The sequence below is a fragment of the Anser anser genome (genome assembly GCF_964211835.1).
Source record: "Anser anser genome assembly, chromosome: 1".
Taxonomy (NCBI): Eukaryota; Metazoa; Chordata; class Aves; order Anseriformes; family Anatidae; genus Anser; species Anser anser.
In genome coordinates, this window is record NC_139720.1 from 70,642,635 (window position 1) to 70,665,661 (window position 23,027).

Below are 23,027 nucleotides of genomic sequence, written 5' to 3' on the forward strand. Positions count from 1 at the left end.
GTTCCCACTGCTTGGAAGAGGTTCCGGAAACATAACCCCCATTTCTACAAAGGGAAGAAAGGAAGCCCTGGGGAACTACAAGACAGTCAGTCTCACCTCTGTGCTTGGCAAGATCATGGAGCAGACCCTTCTGGAAACTATGTTAATGCATATGGAAAATAATGAGGTGCTTGCTGACAGCCAACATGGCTTCACTAAGGGCAGATTGTGCCCAGCAAGTCTGGTGGTCTTCTACGGCAGGATTGCAGCACTGGTGGATAGGGAAAGAGCAGCTGACATCATCTACCTGGACTTGTTCAAAGCTTTGGCACTGTCCCACACAACATCCTTGTCTCTAACTTGGAGAGACATGGATTTGACAGATGGACCACCCAGTGGGTTAGGAATTGGCAGGATGGTCACACTCAAAGTGTTGCAGTCAATGGCTCAATGTCCAGGTGGAGATCAGTGATGAGTGGTGTTCCTCAGGGGTCAGTACTGGGACTGGCGCTGTTTAATATCTTTGTCAGTGACATGCACAGTGGGATTGAGTGTACCCTCAGCAAGTTTGCCAACGATACCACAGTGTGCGGTGCAGTCAACACACTGGAGGGGTGGCATCTTTAGGCACCTGGACAGATTTGAGAGGTGTGCCTGTGTGAACCTCATGAAGTTTAACAACATCAAGTGCAAGGTCCTGCACCTGCGTCAGGACAATCCCAAACACAAATATGGGCTGGGAAGAGAATGGTTTGAGAGCAGCACTGGTGAGAAGGACCTGGGGATGTTGGTTGGTGAGAAGCTCAACATGAGCTGGCAACTTGCAGCCCAGAAAGACAACCATATCCTGGGCAGCATGAAAAGAAGTGTGGCCAGCAGGTCGATGGAGGTGGTTCTCCCCTTCTACTCTGCTCTTATGAGTACCCCACCTGGAGTACTGCATTCAGCTCTGGGCACAAGAAGGACACGGAGCTGCTGGAGCACATTTAGAGCAGGGCCACAAAGATGATCAGAGGGCTGGAGCCCCTTTGCTATGAAGACAGGCTGAGGGAGTTGGGGTTGTTCAGCCTGGAAAAGAGAAGGCTCCAAGGAGACCTTATAGTGGCCTTCCAGTACCTAAAGGGGGCCTACAGGAAAGCTGGGAAGGGACTCTTCACCATTGAGTGAAGTGATATGACAAGGAGAAATGGTTTTAAACTAAAAGAGGGTAGATTTAGATTAGATATTAGGAAGAAATTCTTCACTCAGAGGGTGGTGAGGCACTTGCATAGGTTGCCCAGAGAAGTTGAGGCTGCCCCATCCCTTGAGGTGTTCAAGGCCAGGTTGGATGGGGCTTTGAGCAACCTGGTCTGGAAGGTGTCCCTGCCCATGTCAGGGAGGCTGGAATTAGATGATTTTTAAGGTCCCTTCCTTAAGGAAAAAACATTAAAGTTATAAAAACACAAAACCATTCTATGATTCTATGATCCTCTGTTCTGCTCCTATATATGAAGTAAGTTTCAGAGTTTAGAAATGCGTTACACAAAATGTAATTCATTTGCAAATTTTAGCCACAGCTAAAACCATGTTAGTTTTAGGCCATGAAACACATACCTTAGTCAATCAGCACATAAACGGCATGGAGCAGCAGACAGTCTATGCATTTACACTGAGCTTCCAGGATTTGACACTTTTTTCTTTTATCTAATTAAAATCAAGTAGAGTCTAATGAGATAGTAATTTGTTGAAATTTGACATCCACTTCTATTCTTTAGATCTTAAAATGAAGATTTTCTCATAGTTATGAATAGGTATTTTAAGAATAGGCAATATCTTCAGATGAGAGAATATTGGTCTGTAAATTAATTATCACTATTTTTAAATGTGTGATAAATTAATTTATTATGAAATAAAACTTGAATGCTATTTCATGATAGTAGCCAGTACTTAAGAGACAAAAGTCCAAATTTCGGTTTTATCTTCGGGCAAAGTCAGAATGCCATCCTTCCAATGTCAAACAAGATTCCCCATATTAAAGGGGAAATGGGAATCTAAAGGTCTTTCCTGTTACTGGTATGAAATCATTCTCTTCAGCAGGCTACCCTCTTCCTTTCAGATATTGTAATTTATATATTTATTTAGGTATCAGTAAGTAATAAAAAAAGAAATGGAATGAAATGATAAATAACAAAATAAATGAAATGAAATGAAATGAAATGAAATGAAATGAAATGAAATGAAATGAAATGAAATGAAATAAATAATAAAAGATTCTCAATCTCTTCTGACATTAATCTAAAATAAATGCTAAAAGGCCTACTAATCTTCCAATTAGTGGTTGTTTATCCACCACTCCTATTAAAAGAGAAAGTCTCCTGCTTGTGGTCAAACCAGAAAGACAGAGGTCCAGAAAGCATCTCCCCTGCCAGAAGGTGGGCTGTTTGGGCTCAGGGTCAACCTGGTGGCAATGCAGCTAAATGTCTTCTCTGGGTGACACATGGGAGCAGGTCCCAGATGACCTTGCTGGCAGGGAGCACAGCTGATCCCTTTCCTGTGGTTTTAAGATGGTTTTAAGCTGAAACTCCAGTTCCTGAACCCTGCTTTAGCTACTGCTCCAGCTTAGACATTTTTTCCAATTTATGAAAAGGAACTGACTATGGATAAAATGCTGATAGATTTTTCCATTTCCAAAGTGATCTTACCTAACAGGCATTTATATAACTTTGTACTTGTAGATGGACATAGTCGTCCCTGTGACATGATCAAAGCACAATTGCTTCAAATATTGTAAAGTTGCAATGGGAGAAGAAACAGATAAACCAGATTTTGAGAGAAATGATGAGGGATTAAATGAGTTTATAAAGAGAAAATCAAAGGAAAATGTGATTCATGGACAATGTAGGCCAAGGAAGAGAAATACAAAGAAGAGATGAAGGGAGAAAAGGTGTGGGAGATACCAGTTAAAAATGAACTTATCAAGGAAGTAGAATATGGAGAGAAAGAAAACAAAACTAAACAAGACAACAACAAAACAAAGAAAACGAAAAAGTGTATTTGCTCTTCTTATAGCCAAGAGATATATCTTGGGATCAGGACTCTTCGTCTGGCCCTCTTTTATGTGGGCCAGATGCTTGCCTTTTGTATTCATCTCTGTACAGCAGTTTATTGGCATTTCAGGATCTAATTGTCTGAAGACACGCTAGAAAACCTACAAATTCAGCTGAAGCCTAGCTGAGGTCTCTTGTCTACCAGAGCCACCCTGTCATATAGACAAACCCAATAAGAATACGATGTGAAAGAGGTGTGCTAAAGTAATTTTCTTGCTCTGTCTTTCTAAACTGAGTGAGGAGAGGAGGGGAGGAGAGACAATACTCAGGATTAGGATGAAGAAATTACATTTTTTTCTGTTGTTTAAGTACACTATTTTCTGAAATCAAAGAAACATTTTTCATTATGGATTTAGTTCTCACCACCACCCACACACAACCCAATTAATAAGCATTTTATTTTGAAGTGTTCTGTAAGATGTTGACTCGTCAAAAACAAACGTTTTCATGCAAAGTTTAGGAAGAGGAGATTTCTCAGATTAAGGGTAAATTTTCCGGATAGGACTAACCAAATGCACAAGTATCCAATAGCACAGTACCTCTTCATTAAATCAGTTTCTGTATGGGCAGGCTGGTTCCAGACTTGTGCTCCAGTGAATAAATAACTGTTCATCCTCTATGATGATCAAGACATCTATCATGCAGAAGTTTTTAGAGTGGAATTGACATTTTATCTGAAATTTACCTCCTGGTTGATTCCTTTATCCCCTTGATTACTATGATTTTGTGCTCTCACATCTAAAGAAAGTAAAAAATAGAAAAAGATTTTGTCCCTCTCAGGAATACTGTGGAAATCTCAAGCATATTTCCAGGTCAGGAATACCACTTTCTATTCTGTACTACATTTACCCCTCTCAGTTTTATTTCCCCACCTTGATTTGAACCTGGAATGTTTTGCTTAAAACATTGATATGACCTTGCCAGATATGATGACCAAGACTGATTTGCCTCCTTTGTTGCCAGTTGCTGTGTCTCACTGAAGACTGTAATTCTATTGAATGCCTGGCCTGGAGCCCAAAGACCCCCTGTTATCCCTCCCCTGAGTGGAATAGAGCTAATTGCTATTCTGCAGAACAATAGGAAACACACAAAAATTCTTACAATGAGAAATAATAATAATTTTACCATCTGAGGAAGCTTTTTGAGCTATGGCAGTCCAAATGCAAGACTTCTGATGCAAACCCACCAGGTATTCACAATTTTTATTTAATTGAAAACCACGCAATCTTTTACTTCACTAGGTCTGGGCTTGAGAAAAGCTAAATTACTCATGCTTTCAAAACATAGAAAGATCAAACAAATTTCAGGTTGTCATGGAAGCAGATTGTTGTGCCAATAGTAGATCTTTGTAGTCGCAGATAATTAACCTTAATTACCCTGATGTGCTGTTACTGAAAATATTTGGTTACCTATGATGCTTTCAGTGTGTAAGATTGACAATTATGCTCATTTGGGCTGTGTGGTTTGATAGCAAAATGCATTTCACCGGTAGAGTTGACACAGAATTTTATTGTGTAGCATGATAGCATTTTAGCAGCCATGCTTGGTCTAACAGTCCACTCTCTAATATCCTGCATCTGGACAAATAGAACTCTATGGGCTGAGGCAAAATACTAAGAAAAGAAATGATAGCTTAATTTAATATTATTGACGTATTTTGCCAACAGTTATACTGTACTCATAGCCTAGTTCTTTTTCTATACTAGGCTGGCAGAAAGAGGAGAAAAATAATTGTTTCATGTTCCAAACACCAACATGAAAAGCCTGACAATCAAAACCCTTATTTCTTTAATATGAAAAAAAAAATAATAAAAAAATCTATTTTACATTTAAATAATAGTAGGACAGTGACACAAAAACAAACAAACAAACAAACAAGAAAAACAAGAACTAACACAAAGGCCACCAAGTTCCCAGCTAAGGCCAACAGCTTTCCTAAATCAACTCTGAAGATCTCTTTTCTTTTCTTTTTTTTCTTTTCTTTTTCTTTTTTTTACTTCAAAATGAACATAACTGATGGTTAGTTGCTATCCAGGTGAAAGTGTTGATGAGAATAAAGAATATTTATTATTGTACTCTGAGTTAAACATTGAATATGGCTTGCCTTTGTCTATGCTTGCAGTGAAATTATCTTCAGCATTGGTTTTGATGTAACTTGCCAAAGACAGACAAAATTGAGAAAGATAGTAAATAATGGTGAAAGACCCTGAAATCCATTCAAGAATCTAACGGTAAAGCTGTACTCATGACATTTTGATTTTGATCTTTGCTACTTTCTTGGGGAAAAAAAATCACACAGTATTGTAGTCTATCACTTCTGTGGTCACATCAAATATTTTATATGAGGAAAGGTCACAAGGTCATTAGAACCCAGTCTTAATCCATTACTCTAATACTTCTTCCTCAGAAACAACCAGGGTTAGAGTACGAATAACTGGCTGCAGAATCTAACCCTTATTTGGGTCTTCTACCAACTTATTCCCCATATTCTCAATTCTTTAATCCACAACACAGCTCTTTATTTACAGGAAGAGGAAAAATTATATAGTTTAAAGTCTTGTGCATGATTTTTGACACAAACAAAGCAGTCATGTTTACAGAGGAAAATTAGCAGTTACTTTGACATAAATTACTCTGTGATACCATAATATTTTAAAGTAGATGTCATTCTGAAACAAAAGACACTATATCCCTTAAGAATTGATGTGCTTCTAAAATAGAATAATTATTTGAAAGAAAGACCTCTTAGCCAGAATGGTTTAGAAATGGTCATTGAAGAAACAGTTTTTCTGTTTTTGTTATTTCAGCCAATGTCCTGTGAAGATAAGCACTTCCATAAATAAGAATAATGTCTGTAGTATGCAATATACTATCAAAGATCTTTATCTCAGACTTTCTTGGCCTGATTCCTGGTTCTGCTATAACAGTGTAGCTGTAGAGACTCAATGGTTTAAAATAAATAAAACAGATTGATGAATATCTCTGCAGTGAAACATCTTGGCAGCAATAATCTTTTCATTGTTTAACATCATATAGTAGTGGGGAATACAGGCATTTGGATCAGAATAAAAGAGTGGTAATCAAAATCTGAAATAAGTAATATTTATGCATATAAAATTATTTGTGTTGGGTGTGGTGCTGCTCATTTTTTTCTTTCACATGAATGTCCATATGAACATAATTTTCTGCCAGGAATGTTCTCAATAAATTTTAGGGAACTCTAAGACCGTATTTGTAAGAAGCAAACTGCTGAATGAATTTAGAATGAATTCAGGATTCTCACTCAGTACAGATCTACTCCAGGCCATATAATGCCATGTGACTCATGCACCCAGATAAAACTGAACAACACAGATCAAATTTCTAGTTTTAACAAGATCCATTTATAGATGTAGCTTTATAAATTTACTAAACATCAAATTAAATGAAGAACATTCAAAGTTTCCCATGGATGAGCCATAAACATTAAGAGAGACAAAATTAGTCCATTAGAGATTTTTTACATAAGAATAATAAACCAGTTTACAGCAAGATGTTGTTTCAGATAAATAGAATTGGAGGTTGAGAAAAATGTAGATTTGTGTGGAGAGAAACAAGGAAAGCCCAGTTTCCTGCAGCCTTGTGTCTCATGGTTGAATTCCTTGGTGTTTGAAAAGGGAGGAGCTCACAATGCATCTACTGCTAGTCTGTGTCTGCTCTGACTTCGTAAGAAGACTTCTTAACTAAATTAAAAGAGCACTGGGAATGTAACGGGGGTAAACAAATCTATACTTTTGAAGCTGGACTCCAGTGCACCAATGAATAGCGCAAAGCATAGGAGAGACCTGGTTTAAGTGATATCCCTCCCAGGGATACCTCGGGTCAAGGCAGACTTCAGATGCCTTGCATTTGCTTGACACAGATCTTATTTGTGCTGACACACAGTAATACATGAACCTTCCATACTTTTTGAGAAGTACAATTCATTCTAAAGGAATAAGAAGGAGATGAACTAAGGTGTAAAAAACAACAATAACAATAAAATACATCTAAAAACAAACAAACAAACATGTACTTTAGGTAAATTTATGGATCTGAACTCTGAGCTGGTATGACCACAAGTCTGGGAATGAGATATTACTACTTGGGAGTGAGACACTGTTGATTTTCTGTTAGGTATTTCTAAGCATTTATGCTCCAGGCAGCAGAGTCTTTCATAGTTATTCATTAGGTTTGTTACTTCTTGGGAGGACAGTTAATCCCTCCCTCACTTCCATGTTCCCTCTCTTCCTCTTAGCCTCCTGTAGAGCTGTCTCCAGCCAGCCAGGATGCTCTGCTTGGGTGTTACCAGAGGAAAAGTCATGGAATTCACATATTTTTATGTAAAAACATAGAGAAGAGCAGGCATGATGTCTCAGGAGCGGGAGAGGTATGGTAGAGCAGTTTTGCTCTTGAAGGTGGTTAGAAGTATGCTTTATAACACCTACCAGAGTCATGCTGGGGTATCCTGTCTTTTCCAATGTCAGGTTCCATTTTCTTTAATATGTGCTTCCATAACATTTATAAGGCCACCAGAGGCCTGTTAGCTAGAAACATATCTCAAATCATTATGATGCTACAGCTCTTTGCTCTTTATTATGGAAATAAATCAAAAGCAGACTTTCAGCAAAGAAAGTCATGGCTGGAGTAACATTTGCCAGGTTCCTGAAGATGCCAATGCCTCAATGTCTTTAGCATTTCAGTGTATGTTTTGGCCACTAGAGGCTCAGTTTTTCAATTAAGGATCAAAAAAAACAAAAAACAAACAAACAACAACAAAAAAAAAAAAAAACAAAACAAACAAACAAAAAAAAACCAGCTTCATGTAAATTTGCCAACCCAGACAATGGGACTCTTGTCCTTCATGAAAAATTGTATTTATTTAAGCTTTAAATTTGTGCTCATATTTACTTTTAAAGAGCACAGTGATACTGGAACTGGGCTGTATCGTATTTACACAAAAATTAAGAATACCTGGTTGGAAATGGAGCAAAAGCTTTACATGAAGATACTGAAGATTATGTATCATAGGACAGGTAGTCCCAAGGGAAGAGGAAAGTTCAACTCAGATGGAAGCAAGGTCTCTTTTGTTTTTCTGCAGCCCTGTTTGCTGGGCTAAGGAAAAACAAATCGCTAGCTTTTTGCAACCTATTGCTTTGTCTCCCTGTCATTGGCAAACACAGAATATATTGGGAGATGCTTTTTGGAGCAGGTAATGGGACAACAGCAAAAGTACTCCTATCAGTCAGAAAAGTAAGTATAATCAGAAATCCACATTAGAACTGCTCTTTGGAGCCATATTCTGTGTTTAGGAATAGAAAGGTTTCACTGTAGTTTATTCAGTTTCTTGTGAAGTAAACCAGGCTTTCGTTAACTCTACTGTAATGAATGCAGGTCACCTCCCTTCAGAGGAATGCTAATAGTGCTCTATGAACTGCAAACTATTCAGTTTATTTTGACAGGTTTTCAGGATGTCTCTTCCAGTTCACAGAGAAACCTCTGCTGCCCTCCCCAAGCCCTTACCAATTTGCAGCAGAAAGTTGAACCAATTATCTCTCTTTTTTCTCTTTTCACATAAATGAACTTTTACAGTCATTTTACAGTAATAACTGGAATACTGCAGTGCCAAGAGAGCATTGTCTCACACAGGGGCTCTGGTCAAAAGTGGAAAAGACAGAAGCTAATTTATTTACAAATATGTTGAGAGCCCATGATATCAGTGGGTGTAATACAATTGCATTAGGAAAAGATATTTTCACCTCCGTTTTAAACTCAGTTAACACGATTTTAAGTTAAATCTGAGTATGCTCATGTTTACAAAACTGAATAAAAATAGACAAAAATATGTGTACTGGTTAATTCTAAGATTTATTAAATCCCATTAACACTTTCCTATCTTGAAATATTCAGCCTGTTTGTAACCAAAATACTTTGCTCAGCTTTGGCAAATATTGTTAGACTCCATTTATATGGGATTTCTAGCCCTGCTTCTTTGGAAGAATGACTGATATCTCAAATATCATAACATGTAAAGAATTTTCCTCACTTCTAGGCACTCAGGGATTCCAGGTCCTTTACATACTTTCCACCATCCATGCAAACTGGTCCAGTATTCATATGAAATAAATAAAGAGATTATTGCTACAGAGAAGTCAGTGTTGAATGACCAGAAGTCAATGGTCTGTATTTAATATCCGTCTTCACAAGAAAGTATTATCTGCATCATTGATTACACTTTGTCTAACTACATGTTAATGAGGCAGGCACATTAATGTGTAATTTATTACACTTTAAAAACAAGATCCTTGTGGAGATATATTAATTTCACTGGAACATGGAATATGCTAAAAAATAAACAAGAAATGTCAGAGTATAAACTATATAGGTAAGCTTCCTTTCAGTTCAGACTTCTTCTGGGGGGAAGGAGCTTGCTAAAGGTTTTTTATTCTTGACTATATTATATCAAACATGGTGAAAAATATCAGAATACTGAAAAAAGAAATTATGCTTTTGGAAACAGTGAGCAAGACAGAAACATAATACCCTGATCTGTACAATAAGCTTATTCAATGTTCAGGTAATTCCCCTGCATATTTACAGTGTCCTCTCACTTTTCAAAACATCTTAATTTTGCTTGGAATTTTCAGAAAGGTAGATAATTTATTTAGAATTCTATAGTACACTGAAACTTGTACACCATCCATAATATGATTTTAAATGTAAAAACTTAGCAAGGTCAAAGAAATATTTTAATTGCATTACAGTTTAATTTCCTATGTCAAAAAAGTCTACATACATGATCTCAACACAGCTTTGATGAGTCTTCCTAACAAAGTGATGGTAAACATGAATTTACTGTGAATGTGGATTAGAAAAACAAGCCTCAAATCGACTCTTAGTTTCTATATTAGTTCATATTTTATTGGTACATGTTGTTGTTTTTTTTTTTTTTTCTTAGTTGACTGCAGGTTTTTGATCCCAAATATTTCAATCTTATATTTGAAATTTATGTCTCATATACATAACAGGTACAGTAAAGAAGTATGATGCAATGAATTTATCCTCTTTTGCTCTCATTTCCAAAATATAAAACCTAATAATATATTTAGGGATAATTCTTCTTTCTATCCTAGTCTCTTGATTCTTATGGTTTAAAACCCATTGCTTTTAAAGTTGCTTAATATTCTTACCAGATGTTATAAATCACTATTCAGTTGGTTGAGTATATGTCCTATGCATTAAAATGTTTGCTGGTTATTTAAACTTAATAGCAAGTCTAACCTACTGAGAAACCTCAGGGAAACAGAGATGTTTTCTTTATAATATTTATATTTTAAAATAATTTAAGAATTTAAAATTTAAGAATTTAAAATAATTTAAGAATCATTTCAAAGTTAGTCCACTTTTTAGTGATGGTCCTGATTTAAATACATAAAATTCCTGATTGTCAACAGCATTATGAGATTTGCTGCACACCTTCCTTCCTTCCTTCCTTCCTTCCTTCCGTCCGTCCGTCCGTCCGTCATTCCCTTCTTTTTTTGTTGTTTTTCCTGTATCTTGTAACTACACATTATTCAGCTATCTTGGAAAGAAGGAATAAAATATGAGAAAAGTTAGGAAGTACCTGACTTATTCTTAAAAGAAGGAGCTAGTGGTAAATGCAGCAATAGATACAAGGTGGATTCAAACACTACAGCTGTTTGTTTGCTTTGGTGTTTAGTGATTTTCACAAAGGAGCGATTTGCAAAGGAAGAAGCAAACTCCAAAACAGAAAGCACATTTCATACACTTCATTGTAAAATTCACAGCTCTGTTCAGCAGATATGATAAGTGTCTAAGAGGTCTGCCACTGAGCACGAGGCCTAAGAGGTTGGAGCACTGCTGTTATTTACTTGGAAGCTCATGGATCCAATTTGTGGTTTCCTTCTCTTCTCCAATGCCCCCATTTGACAGGATAGAGAAATAAATCAGAAAGGATTGAAAGACTAAATTAGCTGAAAATTTACTGGTTAACACTGGAGTCCAACAAACTATTTGCCAAAATTTCAATTTCATTATACAAACAACAACAAAAAAAGTTACAATCTAAAATAAGCCAGATATTAATATTAAAATGGTTGGAATTGAAGAGCTTACAATATAATAAGAGTCCACAATATAATACTTCTCTGATTACTGGTGGAAATAATTGAATGAGCAGTGATCAGATTTGGATTATGTAGTATAAAAAGGATTTAATTGGTATGGGAGTGCCATTGTGTGAGGAGCTGTACAAACAGGGAGGTAAACAGTAACATATCGGCATATTCTACTTATACTATTCAAGAAAAAATATTTGTGTCTTGTTTTCTTCTGAAAAAAAGTGTTGCTGATTGTATATGGTTGATAATCTGTGCCAGTTCTTCAAACTAAAACAAGAATTTCCAGAGCAGTATAATCCTGAGCCCACGGAATGACGGGAGTCCATGTTCTACATCTTTTCTCATCAAAATATATTGGAAAAGCACTAAAATAGATTTTAAAAACAGAAATTAAATGATTGTGTTGCTAGGTCTTACACAATGCATTAGTGTCATCATATAGGCATGGATAAATAGGTGCTTAGTGTTCCTATTGTTTTTAATTGTGGCTGAAGCTGAGGAACGTAAAATGGTACCTGATTTTATGATGTGCCTTAGCTCCTGGAGGTATGACAGATTTTTTGTGAACATTACACACACTCCTGCTCTCCTACTCCATTATTTGAAGGTAACAATACTAAAAGTCTAAGAAAAAAAATGATAAAAACATAGAATCATAGAATTAAAGAATGGTTTGGATTCAAACCTTAAAGATCTGCTGAGAATAGTTTACATAGTCACCAATAAATTGTTTGCGTTTCTTCAGTTTTTCTTTCTTAATTATTTAAGGGCCAGTTCTTAAGTACTGTACAGACTTAGATATTGAAATGCATTAAAATATGGAAATGCACTGGGACACTCAAAGTTCAACTGCTTTCTGTATAGACATAGTGAAGTGGGGCAAGGAAAAGCAAAAATGAGAGTCTGAGATACTGAGAGAGTACCAGTTTAAATAAATCTTGAAAACAATCATTCCAGTGTTATAATCCTAATATCATCATTGAGTGCTCTAATCCCAGCACAGAGCTGTTTGGAGGCTATTCCTGGCATTTCTGTAATATAATCTGTTTGGCTACCTTTCAAGGTTAATGTGCAGCTTGAATTTCCTGTGTTCATGTGTCTAATTAAGGAATATTTATTACCTCATCATAATATGATTTGTCTTACATTATTAATGTTACATTTACAATTTCAGATCCCTCAATGCCTTTTTTGGGGAAGGGAAGTGATAACACATCAAGGACTGTCAATCCAGCTGGTAAACAGACGGTTTCATTTGAAACAATTCAATGTCAATTCCTTCAGGTTTCACTGTGGACTGACATATGACTGCACAGTGAACAATCAGAACTAGAGACTGTTGGCCTTAAACATGACAAAAGTCTAAGTTTTTGTAAAGATTTTTTACCCACAAGCTAATGGAGTATTTACATGATTTTGATTTTACTCCAATAATCATTAAAAAAATTGCCTCCAAGCATTGCCTCCTGAAATCTGAAATCCAGAACTTGAAGCACTGAGGAATCAAAGTGAAATAGCCTCAAGCTACTACAAATTGGGTTGATTTTTTTCTCACTCAAATCTATGCAGACATAAAAAGGAAGAAAAAATATTTAAAAATAAATAGACAAACAATAAAAAAGAGTGAGCAGCAGCATGGCTAGGACTTCGCAGTGATAAACACAGATCTGTGCCTTTTTTTTTTTTTTTTTTCCTGTACGGCTATGAACATGTAAGAAGGCATGGGTCAAATCACAGCCACACATGGATCCTGTTTCATCTGTGTTCTGTTCAACATAAAACCAATGCCTCTGACTCACACTGATAATAACTTCTCACTCATTCACATCATAAACAAGGTCTAAATCCCAATTTTTATAATAAAAATGAAATTAACACTGAGCATTTGCACAGATCTATGTTAAATGAATTATCTTTCTACTTAGCCTGACACCAAGTAGACGTGCACCTTATTTGTGCACCAAAGACAAGATGGGCTATCTTGGATCAAGTATGATCACTTTTCACATCTCCAAGAAGAAAATCACTATTTATTGTAAAGGAGTGATATATTTAATGTAGAACTACCACTCATTTCTCCCAATAGTTTAGGGGCAAGTTATATTGTATCTTATTACCAAATAGGCCATAATAAGAATGGCATAAGTATAGGTTATCAGCTGTAATAATTAAATAGTCAGTTATGGATAGTTCATTATCAAAATCAGCCTACATATTTCTGTGCTAGTACTCCACCAATGTTTCTTCATGTAAAATAATACTCTTTCAGCCAAAGAATGCTACAACACATATGTATTGTGCAGACAACCTGTGCCATGCCTCAAGTAGTCGAGTACATTGAGTTTACATAGCTATGGGGCAATATAGAGCATTCTGCCTCACTCCCAGCAGGCATCAAGTACTATGTATCTCATGTCACATTTGCATGAGATTGCTTGGGTACTTGTATGTAGGAATGATGTCCTTATCACGGGGGTTATAAGGTCTCCAGGGAAAAAAGTTTCCTTATTCCAGATAGTACTTATACAATAATATTGTCTGTTGAAATGCAACAGCTTCTGGGATGGGAAAGCAACAAAGAAAAAAACAACAAGTTGATGAATTACCTGTATTAGTTGTTAAGATTTTTGATACAGACACCGTAGTGAAGCTGTTGGTATGCAAAGATTTTAAATCCTTGTATAGATTCTTATTGGATTCCTATTGCTCTCTGTACTTCATTAAAAAATAAATTCAGACTGTGTGGCCAAGTGGATGGATTACTTCTTTTTCTCTCACATTCTCTCTCACTGTTAAAGATGAAAGGCTGAAACAACCCTGGTGGGATTGGCACCTATTTCTTCCAAGCAACTTTTTATTTTGAAGTGGATGCTTAGAGAGCTGAAGCCAACCATTTAAGTGAGCTGTTAGGGATATCTAACACGGTATCCTAGGAAACCGACTCTCATTCTACAGCCATCAGCATGCAGACTCACAATTTTACTTATACAGTTGGAGATATGTGGATTATTCCTGAAACAATCCTTCTCAACCTCCCCTGCTCCCACTTTCAGTATAATTGCTTTAAGAAATAAAATAATTTTTAAAATCTCACAATCCTTTGCTCAATTGCTATCCAATTCAGTCTGGCAGCAAGAAACATACTTCATATAAGAGTAGTCCAAATGTGAATAATGAATTCAGAAATATTTTCTTTCGGAGCTGCATTTTTTGGTTGTGTATATTAAAAATAAAAATATAAAAATAGATAAAATCTTGTCTATCTTGGCTGTGAACCTAATGAAGAATTTCTTTAAAGTTTTCCTAAACTAATGATTTCTTATAGACAAAAGAGTTGGGCCTGCAGACATATAGGGCTGCATAGCTAGATATTCCTGCTTATAGAGCACACTCAGTTGGTCTCTTTCCTTGGCCACAGAACCATAGAATGACACAAAGCAGACCTTCTTTTTGCAACCTAGAGGGACATGTTAATTATTTATATCTTTCCTTAATGTACTACCACCATGGTTAAGCTATGAAGCAAGCTGTGAAAACATCATTGATTCATATTAAACTCATGTTTAGACAGTGGAAGATGTAATTTTTAATAAGCTTTACCTTGTCTGTGTTTTTTATTTATTAATGTCACTTCAGTAGCTATAAGTCTATCACTTGGAGCTGTAGAAGCTGTGCTCTGTGTAACTTCAAGTGAAACACTGACTCTACTATCTGCATTTCTTACACTCCAATTTCCAAAATAGTAAAATATTTCCAAGTAAATGCAAAACACAGTTGGTTATCATCTGGAAAAGGCTTTCCTCTGGATATATGGCTTATTCTGAGCATAAAATAATGCTGGCACAGGAAACCTGTAAGTGAAGTTCAAGATGTGAAAAATCTCTTTTTCATTACAAATGTACTTGTCTGTCTTCTAGCAGTGGAATGCCAACAATGAGAACAATTAGGGTCCCTCTGGCTGTTTTCCAGAATGAAATGGATGAATGGAAGCAGCAAAGAATCTTCTGAGTGAGGAGGAATGAATTCATAGCTGTCAGAAACAGGGAGCTTAACTTTGGAAAATAGAAGTATGACCTAAACACCTGCTTTTAAGCCCAAATCTCATTAAGAATGGAAGCTAGGGGGAAGAGATGCAAGAATCAGAGAAAATCTTATTCATTGCAACACTTTCAAAGACAAGCGTAGGAAGGCAAAGCTCTCTAAGTAAAACTTCGGCTCAGATGAAGTCAAATCAAATGCTGCAGTTCTCCTTACCTTCACTCCTGGAATATAGGTCCTCTTGGACAAGTTTAGAGCAGTAAGAACTGGAACAGGGCATGCTGAGTTAAATTTAGGCAAAAGTCTCAAAAAACGCACTATATTAAAAGAATATTATCTTCATGACTCTAGCAGACTTACCTCAAAGGAAGCTTAATTTAATTTGTATTCCTTTCAGTAAAATCAATGCTTTCAAGTGGAGAATTCCCTGCCTTTTCTGCAGCTGCTGTGACAAAGCAACTTTTTAAGAGGGGGTATGTGCCATAAAGGCCTAAATGGCAAAGATTTCAGAGAGAGAGTGCTGCTTTTTGGCCCTTGCATTTGGATAAAAGAAAGCCGCCTTGTTTTATTCAGGGTAGCTGGGAGTGAGTAAGGTAGTCTGATTAAGAAAAGTATAGGCCTGAATCTCAGCTTAAAAATCAGAATCCATATTACTGTGGTATCTCTGAACTTCCTGGCTGAAGTAAGAAGCTAAAGTGAAAACCTCTCAGACAAATCCCTTCTTTGGAAAGCTCTTTATGTTGAAAGCTCAGTGAGAGTAAACCATTGTTGTGGTATAACCCAGCAGGCAGCTAAACAACACACAACCATTTACCTACTCCCCACTTCCACTCAGTGGGATGGGGGATACAATCAAAAAGAAAAATGCAAGAACTCACAGGCTGAGAAAAGGACAACTTAATAAGGGGGAAAAAAAAAAAAAAAAGATACAGAAAAAAAACAAAACACAACACAATAAACAAAACAAGTGATGCACAATGTAATTGCTCACTACCAGCTGACCGATGACCAGCCAGTCCCCAAGCAATGGCAGGCCCAAACTGTTCCCCAGAGCTGTGTTGTTCAGCATGATGTCATATGGTATGGAATATCCTTTTGGTTGGTTTGGGTCAGCTGTCCTGGTTCCGTCCCCTTCCAGCTTCTTGTGCACCCCCAGCTTCCTTGCTAGCAGGGCAGCATGAGAAGCTGAAAAATCCTTGACTTGGTGTAAGCACTGCTCAACAACAACTAGAACACCAGTGTGTTATCAAGATTATTTTCATCCTAAATCCAAAAGAGCAGCAAAACACAGCAACATTCCAGCTACTAGGAAGAAAATTAACTCTATCCCAGCAGGAACCAGGACAGCCAATGTAAATTTGCCAGACAATTAGGGTGCTCTCAGGTGATCTCTGTTTTTAGAAATGTGTACTGGGTCTGGTTGGGATGGAGTTAATTTTTTTCATAACAGTTCATATAGTGCTCTGTTTTAGCTTGATGACCAAAACAATGTTGATAATACTGGTGTTTTAGCTGTTCCTGAACAGCACTTGCCCAACATCAAGGCCTTCTGGTTCTCTCTTTGTCCCCTAGTGAGTAGCCTGGTTGCAGGCAAGCCCCGTAAGGGTGCAAAACCAACAGGGGTATTATGTCATGAACAATAGAACGTGGGGGGCGGCAGTTTCTCCAAAGTAGCTGTTGCTTGGAGATTGACTGGGCAATAGGCTGTTGCTGGTGTGTGATTGCTTTTGCACTACTTGTTTCTTCTTCCATTTTTTCCCCTTCACTTATTAAACTCTTCATCTCAGTACGTGGGTTCTTTTTCTTGCTTTTTCCCTTGCAGTTCCCTCATCCTACTGTGGGGAAGTGAGTGAGCAGTTGGGTGGGTGTTTACCTGCCAGACAGGGTCAACCCATCACAAAGCTGAAAATTCATAAAAGCTTCTTTTAACAGTACTAAATGATTTGGGTGTGCAAAACAATGTTTATCTGGCCTCTTATTGATTTAAGGTTAGGTTAGGCAGTAAGCCAAATTGCACAGATCACAAGGTGAGTAGTGTTTTAACAGTACCTGAACTCATTTCAGCAGAGGTTCACTTGCCTGTGCAATTTTAAGGATGATTAGGAATAATTTCAGTAGATGTCATTGTTATTACTATTGCTAGACAGCTAGATGACCTCTGGGGCTGGCTCAGGAATGACAACATTCAGTGCAGAAATCTTCCTTTCATCACAGGTTTAAAACAGTGACAATTCCAGTACTGAGCTGAGTCTTTCAACATGAATGTACACCTTGCTGAACAGGATAGCCATGTCCTCTTCTTACCTATAGAACTGACAAATCTGGGACAACACTTGTGCAAATCATCTCTAGTTTTTTTTGTTTTTTTTTTTACTGATGACCTGAATGGTGAAGTTTCAAAGATGGTAGGCCAACCCCATCCATCAGATGGAAGCACCTTTCAGTTGCTCTCTCCTGAACCACATTTAAACCAGGCAGTAAAAAGTTCCTTACTTCATGGCTCCTCTGATGACTTTTGTTTTTTGCCCCTTTGATATTAGCAACATCAACAACGTATTCCCCTCCTTAAAGCAGAATTAAAACCTTTATTATTAATATATTTTTTAGAACAACAAAGAACACATGCCAGCAGTGGATAAGACACCAGCCAAAGTCTACAGGCTTCTGGCACTGCGGCTCTGTTTCTTCCAGCTGAGGAGTAATAATTTGACACCTCTGAAGCAGCAGGACCTCATACCCTGACAACTGCAGCCTTGTTCTACAGCTCTAAGCCATTCAAATACATGACAAAAATCACAGTCAGCAATATCCATAGTGGATTTTTTCCCACCTTAGCAGTTCTTTCTCTCCTCTGATGTGGGCTTGGAGATATACTCTGCGGTATCACTGTTAAGCTTTTCATTTATTTTTCCACGCTTACCTACACAGAATGAAACACTCCCTTTTAAATGCCAGTCCAAATTATTCAAGAATACTTTTGACAGCTGCCAAGTAATTTAGACCGATACCTTCTTAACACCTTCTCAAAACAGACCTGACAACCCAGAAGAGTAAAGCTTTCCCTCACTTATAATTATTCTGTGCTTGCTGAATTTACCAAGGATATTTATTTCATTGAAGCATGGGCTTTTTTCCTCTTAGTTGGATGAAGGGACTTCATGGTACTCTGAGTTGGAATGCTCATTTTGCCATTTACAAATTGCTAGTTTTCCTTCACTTGTCACCACCAAATCCACACTTTTGCTGATGAGACTTTAACAGAATGTGGAGTGTTTTGAAAGATACAATTACATTCAGATAGTGGCCTATGAAAATACTTAATAGGTTCTGCAAAAAATATACAAGTTACTGAATTGATCAACCAAAATTCTTGCTTTCAAGGGCTTCCTTGTACCATTCTTATGTTTGCAGTACATCAAATAATGACAATATGAAATCACCCAAATAGTTTGAATCACCCGTCTTTCCAGGTTACAGATCATTTTGAGAATATTTTTTCTTGCACCAATCCAGAATATTCTACCAGAAAATTTAGGTGTGATGCTGGTTGACTCTTTTTGCAAGGCTGAGAAGTGGTCCAAGGGCAGAACAGGAAAAACCTGGAACATGTTTAAAATGAAGGTTGAGTCACAAAGGGTGGCACACTACGATTAAAAATTAAAAAAAAATTGTAACTCCAAATGGAGCTCTTACAAAGATACAGTTAGAGGGCATATAGCCAGGAATCCTTTCAGATATGTGGCCTTCATTTAATGCATGTAGCTATGAGCAGAAACCCTTGGGGATATGGGTTTTTGATTCAGGAAACTCCCTCAAAGTTTTTAAAAAAGCTGCATCACTTACTTACTTAAAACAATATGTCCCTGTGAAATGTACAGATATATAATACCTAGGCAGCATACACCATGTGTTCGTCATTATGGATAAATACATCTCTCAGCACTAGACATTCTAGAAAGTAGAGTAAAAAAGAAAGTCCCGAGCAGTGTCCAAAAAAAAAAAAAAAAAAAAAAGGCAGGAAGGACCTGTCATTGCTGTAGCAATTAACCCTTATCCCTCAGTCCTAAGTCCACATTTACTATGAGTCCAAGAATTTAAAAATAAATAATAAAAAAATAGTAATGTGGAGCAGGATCAGGCAGGCTTAGGTTTAATTTTTGGCATAGTCGTTGCTTACTGAGCAGGACTCTTCCCTGAAGACAGTTGTCATGGAGGTGTTAGAAGACCAAGGCAGTAGCTTGCCCTTCAGTCCAGGTCTTGAGAGCCTCATATTCCATTTCTCAAACAAAAACACAACTATCCTTTACTACAAAGGTTGATACAACCAGAAATGCATCACAGATTGTCCAGAACTCCCAGACTATACAAACCGCACCTACAGAAAGACCAGAGACAAATAAGAATCTTCAAATGCTCCATTGGAACAGATGTGTCTGGGATCTGCTATTGACCTGTCTCCCTTCCCTGCTCTCTATGAAATGAAGCTGTTAGAAATTACAGGATTTCTCTTGTTTCACACATTCAGCTTCAGGGATCTTTTTCAGAGATGTACAACATAGTTCCATTTGGTTGATACTTGACCTTCATAAAACAGATGTGGTAAGATGAGGAAAGGAATAAGGTTAACCATTCAGCAGGTGGCACCCTTTCCCTCTTTTTTTTGGTCCTCAACAGCCTTGTAGGTGTGGTGTTGTCAGTCTACAAGACATGGTGTTAGATGTTTTAAAAGCACACAGAGATCATGAATAATGATGTCGGGATCTGCTTCCCTTTCTAATCTTACTTGCTGATAAAGTCATAATAAGTGATTAGGTAACTCCTATCATTAAAGAACACTGAAAGCTTGACTAAACAGGCTTCTTCATGGTCACTGTCTCCCAGGAACATGTCTTCCTTTCCCATTAACAGTTGGCATGATAAAAGCCAATCCAGACTTTACCTTTTCCTTTATGTCATTTTTATTGTTGATGTTGTTTCTTTCCTTTGTAAACTGTGAATATGAAACCTAGAGACCTCACTATTTGGAAAAGCAAATTTGTTATTGTTGTTGTCTTTGGCAAAAGGTAGATTACTCTCTCTACAGACACATGTCCTAGTTTGTGGCTCCTAATTGTTAAAGGTCACAAGTAGGTTTATTTGCCCTGACTTCTTGGTTGTGTCATAGCATGCTGTTAACTGTATAAGCTGTTCTTTGCTGTATGCTTCCAGATGTTGCATTCATGATCACTGCAGTTCAATAGACTCTTCTTCAAAATCCACTGATTTCAGTAACAAAGTGAATCAGTTTTTTTTAAAAAATGTACTTTCTTGTTCTTCCTATAGTCGCCATCCCTCATGACTGCCACACACATACTCACCAAAACCTGACACAAGGTGGTAGTGGAGAGAAGGGAACGAGAAGGGTGAAAGTATTTAGAAGTACTGTAGATACCAAATAAGTTATTTGTTTTCCCTGCAGAAGGCTTCCTGTGAAAGGCTGAAAATTAAGAGTACAACAATATGAATAATGAAAATGTTAAATGCCTTTTAAAGTATGGTAAAAACTGGAAGAGGTTGAACCAGAAAAAATATATTGATTAAGGAATGGAGTGGGAGTTAACATTCTGGACATTCCCAGGAAGTGGCTTTGGGGAAGAATGAAAACCATGTTTACAGAGAACTAGGAAATAAAAAGCTAAATCCACACAGTCACAATTGGTATAAATTCTCCATGATACTAAAGGTGGAATCACTTTGGTAAAAGAATGTGGAGGAAATAGGGAAGTGACGGAGTGGGAAGAGAAAAAAAGGAAGGAAATCCACAGCAGAAGAAGGGGAGTATCTCAGCAATGCCATTAGTAGCTTTCCCAAACTAGTCATCACGTTGGAATAGCAACACACTGCTTAGAACAGTGAACCAATGCAAACAGAAGTCAAAGCACATCACCTTCACAGAAATCCAAGTAAATGTGTGTGAAAGAGAAAATTCTGTTTATGCAACCTAGTTAGGTACACGGGGATTTCCTAACCAAGTTAGGGAATAAAGATACCTGAGACTGATTTCATAGGATTCTAAAAAAGATCTGATAGGGTCTAACATCTTCCTATGCAAAGTAATGGGGAAGTTCTACTGAATCCCTTGAAGAGCATTACTCAGTGCTCCTCCAGCAAGGAGCAATGCTGAAGTAATTCATGGACTTTCTATGCCTTTGTTTTCAATACAGAGATGTTGTTAGAGAAGGAAGGTGAAAGCAATGGACTTTGCACTTGAAGCAGAATATAATTATGTTGATGATAAGTTAATGTTCTTCAGTCCATCTGATGTTTAACTCACTGTCTTGGGGTAGGTTCCAAGAAAGCTCTATGTCTTGCTTAAACCAAGCTAGTTCTGCTGTTTCAGAGCAGAATGGTTTCTGATATACATGCAACCTAGCTTTAACTAGTTTGCTTGAGAAGAGCTATTCATACAGGTTTGGCACCCCAGATCTCCAGATAAATTATCAGCAGGTTGCTTAAACACGTTGGGGTTTGTTTGTTTGTTATTTTTCCCAGCCTTTGCTAAAATCCTTGCTCTTGCTCATGCCCTGGTAACAGCATACATGCTGACTTTAATGTAATTAAAGTACACCTACAGTAAGTACATTATTTGAAGTGAACGTTGTTTAGCTCTTCCCTCAGATGCTCAAGACTTTGAAAATGGCTAGAAATGCACAGGAAGAATAAAGAGCAGGCAACAGTTTGGAGGAACTCAGTGTAGCCAGTTCCTGTGAAGACTCAGCATCTTTCTCTCTGCTAGTCCTTACAGTGTATAGCAGATATGTAGAAATCCTTGTCAGACAGGGTTGCTCATGCAGAGTTCAAATGAACTCAAAGTTCAGGGGTTCAAAGGAAACCTGATAAAGTGTACAGAGGAGAACTCCTTTACTAAATGGAAAAAACACATAAGGGTCAGGATCTATCTTAAGCTGAAAATAGTCAGAAACTGGGAGAGGATTTGGAGAAAGTATAGCACAATTCAGTCTTGGCTTGGCTACAGTTTGGTTTCTGCTTATGGCCATACTGGAGACTGGGTCTTTGTTAGACTGTCTCAGATGACGTTCTGACGTTGTTAGACAAACTTGAAAAGCAACTTGAATTATCTGGGGGAAAAAAAGAAAAAAAAAAAAGATTACTGTACAGACAGTGCTTAGGGAAGCAGGGTTTGACTTGAGACTGAGTGTAGTTCATGCAGAAACAATCCTCACCAGGTGTAAATCTTCAGGATCTCAATGACATGAAGGAGCTTCAGTAGTTTACCACAGTCTTGTGTAAAATAGGTAAAAATATACTGCTTAAAACACTTAATGTTCTGAACTACACTAAGCAGATGAATATATTTAATAGATTATTTGAATCATGGCTTTGGCATCCCCAGTAAACATTTAAAATGGTTAATGGAAGTGCTTTTTACTTCTGGATAAAAACTACTAAAAGGGCTGACTCTGAAATATTTGAGAAGTTTGGTTTGTATTAATGTTTAAAGGTTGGATTCTTATCCCAAACTTTTTGGATATTTTTGGGCAGTGAATCGTAATGTGAAAAAGCTTTCCTGTGTGGTTTGTAGGCCTTATGCTTGGCAGTGTTAAAATTACCACAGGAAGAGCTTTTTCTCATGGCATTTTGGCTTCCGGTCACAAGCATAGCCTGGAAGTCAAGAGGCGTGGGAAATTAAAATAAGAGTAGAAACAGTTAACCAAAATTCTGTGAAAAGGGTTTGGATTCACCAGAAGTTATGGGAAGGTCAGTC

General features: G+C 37.3%; 1 protein-coding gene across 17 annotated transcripts in view; it reads right to left on the reverse strand.

Moving 5' to 3' along the window:
- Positions 1-3,782: 3,782 nt before the first annotated feature.
- Positions 3,783-23,027, reverse strand: part of CCDC91 (coiled-coil domain containing 91) — a 336,822-nt gene continuing 317,577 nt past the window's right edge. For 11 of the 17 annotated variants that reach the window (XM_083819599.1, XM_083819582.1, XM_083819593.1 and 8 more), the window contains one exon: positions 3,813-22,380. In XM_083819599.1, coding sequence (XP_083675725.1) covers positions 22,099-22,380 — 282 coding nt within the window. In that variant the 3' untranslated portion in view covers positions 3,813-22,098. The other 6 variants (XM_083819592.1, XM_083819588.1, XM_083819586.1 and 3 more) reach the window with 2 other exon arrangements.